The following is a 2,442-nucleotide window of genomic DNA, read 5'->3' on the forward strand; positions in this document are numbered from 1 at the left end:
GATGATCGCATCTACACGTACATCAACCACCACACTATGGCGGTGATGAACCCGTATCGATTGTTGCAGACTGCTCGGTTCACGTCAATTTACGATCCAGTGGGTCGTCATGCGGAACATGCCTGTCAGTGAGGTGGAAGATGACCTCACACGAGCGATGAGCAAGCTTTGGTCTGTTACTACGAAGGCTGTGAAGAAGTGCATGGAGGGTATCCCAATCAGGGTTGGACGCAAGCTGGAGAAGGAACTCGGAGCGCTCTTTGGCTTGATGTTCGACGGCTGGTCGCACGCGGGAGTCCATTACGTTGGACGCTATGCAGTGTACGAAGCAGATGGCGAGGTTCGCGTGCCGCTTTTGGGCTTGTCACCCCTTATGGATGGTGTACAAACGGCAGATGCCCACATCCAGATGTTCAATAATATTCTCGACGTCTACAAACAAGACAGAGGATATGGTGGGGTTCCTGGTTGGGGATAACTGCAGCACAAACCAGTCGATGGCGACCAAGATGGGGTTCCTCTCGTCAGCTGTGCCAGCCATCTGTTTAATCTGGCAGTTGGCAAGTATATCGCACCGCATGAGGCTTGGCTGACCGAAGTGCATGACCTTATGGTGGAGTTGCGCAAGGAGAACAACCTTGCCGAGCTCAAGAAGCACACGGAGCTTCTACCAGTGAAGCGCAACGTCACGCGTTGGTCTTCGACGTTTGCTATGGTTGAGCGCTACGTTCGAATCCGTCAAGATATCAAGAAGGTGGACGCCGTGGAGGAACTGATTCCGACTGATGGGAAACACCGCAAGCTTCTCGCGTTGCTCGAGCATCTCAAGAAATTTGAGAGCGTGTGCAAGAGGCTTCAGCGGGACGAAACCAACATGGCGGATGTACGGCTTCTGTTTGACTCTCTCGTTGCCGAGTACCCTGTCATGGGTGAGCACTTGAAAAGTGCAGCCAAGATCGTCCATACACCAGCGTTCGAGGCTGGTGTCGTCAAGGTAATCAACGGCTCAGCGCTATCGACGGCAGAAACGACAGTATTGAAGAGGTTTGCAGTCAAGAACATCACAGGGAAGAAGCGGAAGGAACGGGAAGAGGACTACGCGTCAATGCTACTGCAGCGCAAAAAGAAGAAGACATCGTCAAGCACTGCCAGGTACGTGCAGCTTGTAAAGCTGACCCCCCACCACCACCACCACATCGAACACCGTAGAGCGACTGTTTTCGCAGTGCAAGCTCGTTCTGACACCTCTACATGATGCCTGCGAATTTCGAGCAGCTAGCATTCCTGCGAGTCAACCGTGGCCTGTGGGACGTTACCACGGTTGCTAGCTGTAGTGAGGAAGATAGTGTGTAGTGTTTAACTCAATAGAAATATCCACGAGTGTCTGGCACATATACAATTATCTTTTCGACTTCAATAAAAAAATATTTTTGAGTGCCAGGGGTGAAAAATGTAGCTAAAACAAATCGTACATTTGTAGCCCCACATTTCAGCTATATGATGCATGTCGTAGATCTTTCTACTTGTTAATATTGATGAAGAAGCTGCAATTAAAAAATGAATTCACACTGGTCCCTTTCTAAAGAGATGTGCAATACATTATTATATTTGACATTTTTTCTAAAGTAGTAATATTTATTTATAGGCTCACTTCAACTTGATGTGCATCATGACCATTTCCGATTGTAGATTCCCAGGAAGAGCAAGCGCCTCGCTCAGATCGGCCGCCTAGCTGACAGCAGGATTCAGCAACGCCCTCAGCAGCGCCCTCCCCAGCGCCCTCAGCAACTTCCTCAGCAGGTTCGCCAGGTGACGATGGCCGAGCTGGTGGGCGAGTGGACGGTAAGTTCCACTGTAATTGCCACGGTTGCCGACGACACCTCCTCGGCGAGCGACGGCTCCGAGTTTGTAGGCGAAGACCTCTTTACTATGGATATTATTTACGCTAAAAAGATGGACGCAAGAGGAAGTGCATATTACCTCGTCTCCTGGGTTGGTTTCGAACGCCTGACGTGACAACCGGCTGCCGATTTGCCTCAAGACACGCTGATGCGCTTCGAAGCGCAAGAGCTAGGGACCGCATGGCCTGTTGATTACAGAGCCGAAATCCCAGTAGGTGCGGACACAGGAATGGGTGGAGGAGGCAGGCGAGCAAGACGTAGTTAGAGGAATAAATTAATGAAATTGCGGCAATATTTATTATTGCCTTCCCAAGAAATTGAAATATGTATTACTGTGCACACTTCGCACCAATTCAGTTTTATACTGATACGGCGGAACCCTGGTTCACGGGGGTCTGCACATGTTGTCAGATTGTTGATTTTTGTCGATTCCTATTGATCAATAGCCAAAATGTAACAGAAAGAAGTCATTACACGCAAGCACGAATTTCCGGCTCTTAAGTACAAATAAAACGGGGTTTTAACTGGCCGTAACTCGAAA

General features: G+C 49.3%; 1 protein-coding gene across 1 annotated transcript; it reads left to right on the top strand.

Annotated features, from left to right (window-relative positions):
* Positions 1 to 118: 118 nt before the first annotated feature.
* Positions 119 to 2,016, top strand: PPTG_09982 (hypothetical protein; the record flags this gene model as incomplete). Its single annotated transcript, XM_008905225.1, has 3 exons — positions 119 to 455; positions 495 to 1,152; positions 1,698 to 2,016. 3 exons carry the CDS (start codon positions 119 to 121, stop codon positions 2,014 to 2,016), a joined length of 1,314 nt encoding a protein of 437 aa, XP_008903473.1.
* Positions 2,017 to 2,442: the final 426 nt, after the last annotated feature.

This window comes from Phytophthora parasitica, assembly GCF_000247585.1.
Source record: "Phytophthora parasitica INRA-310 unplaced genomic scaffold supercont2.20, whole genome shotgun sequence".
In the NCBI taxonomy this organism is placed as follows: Eukaryota; Oomycota; class Peronosporomycetes; order Peronosporales; family Peronosporaceae; genus Phytophthora; species Phytophthora nicotianae.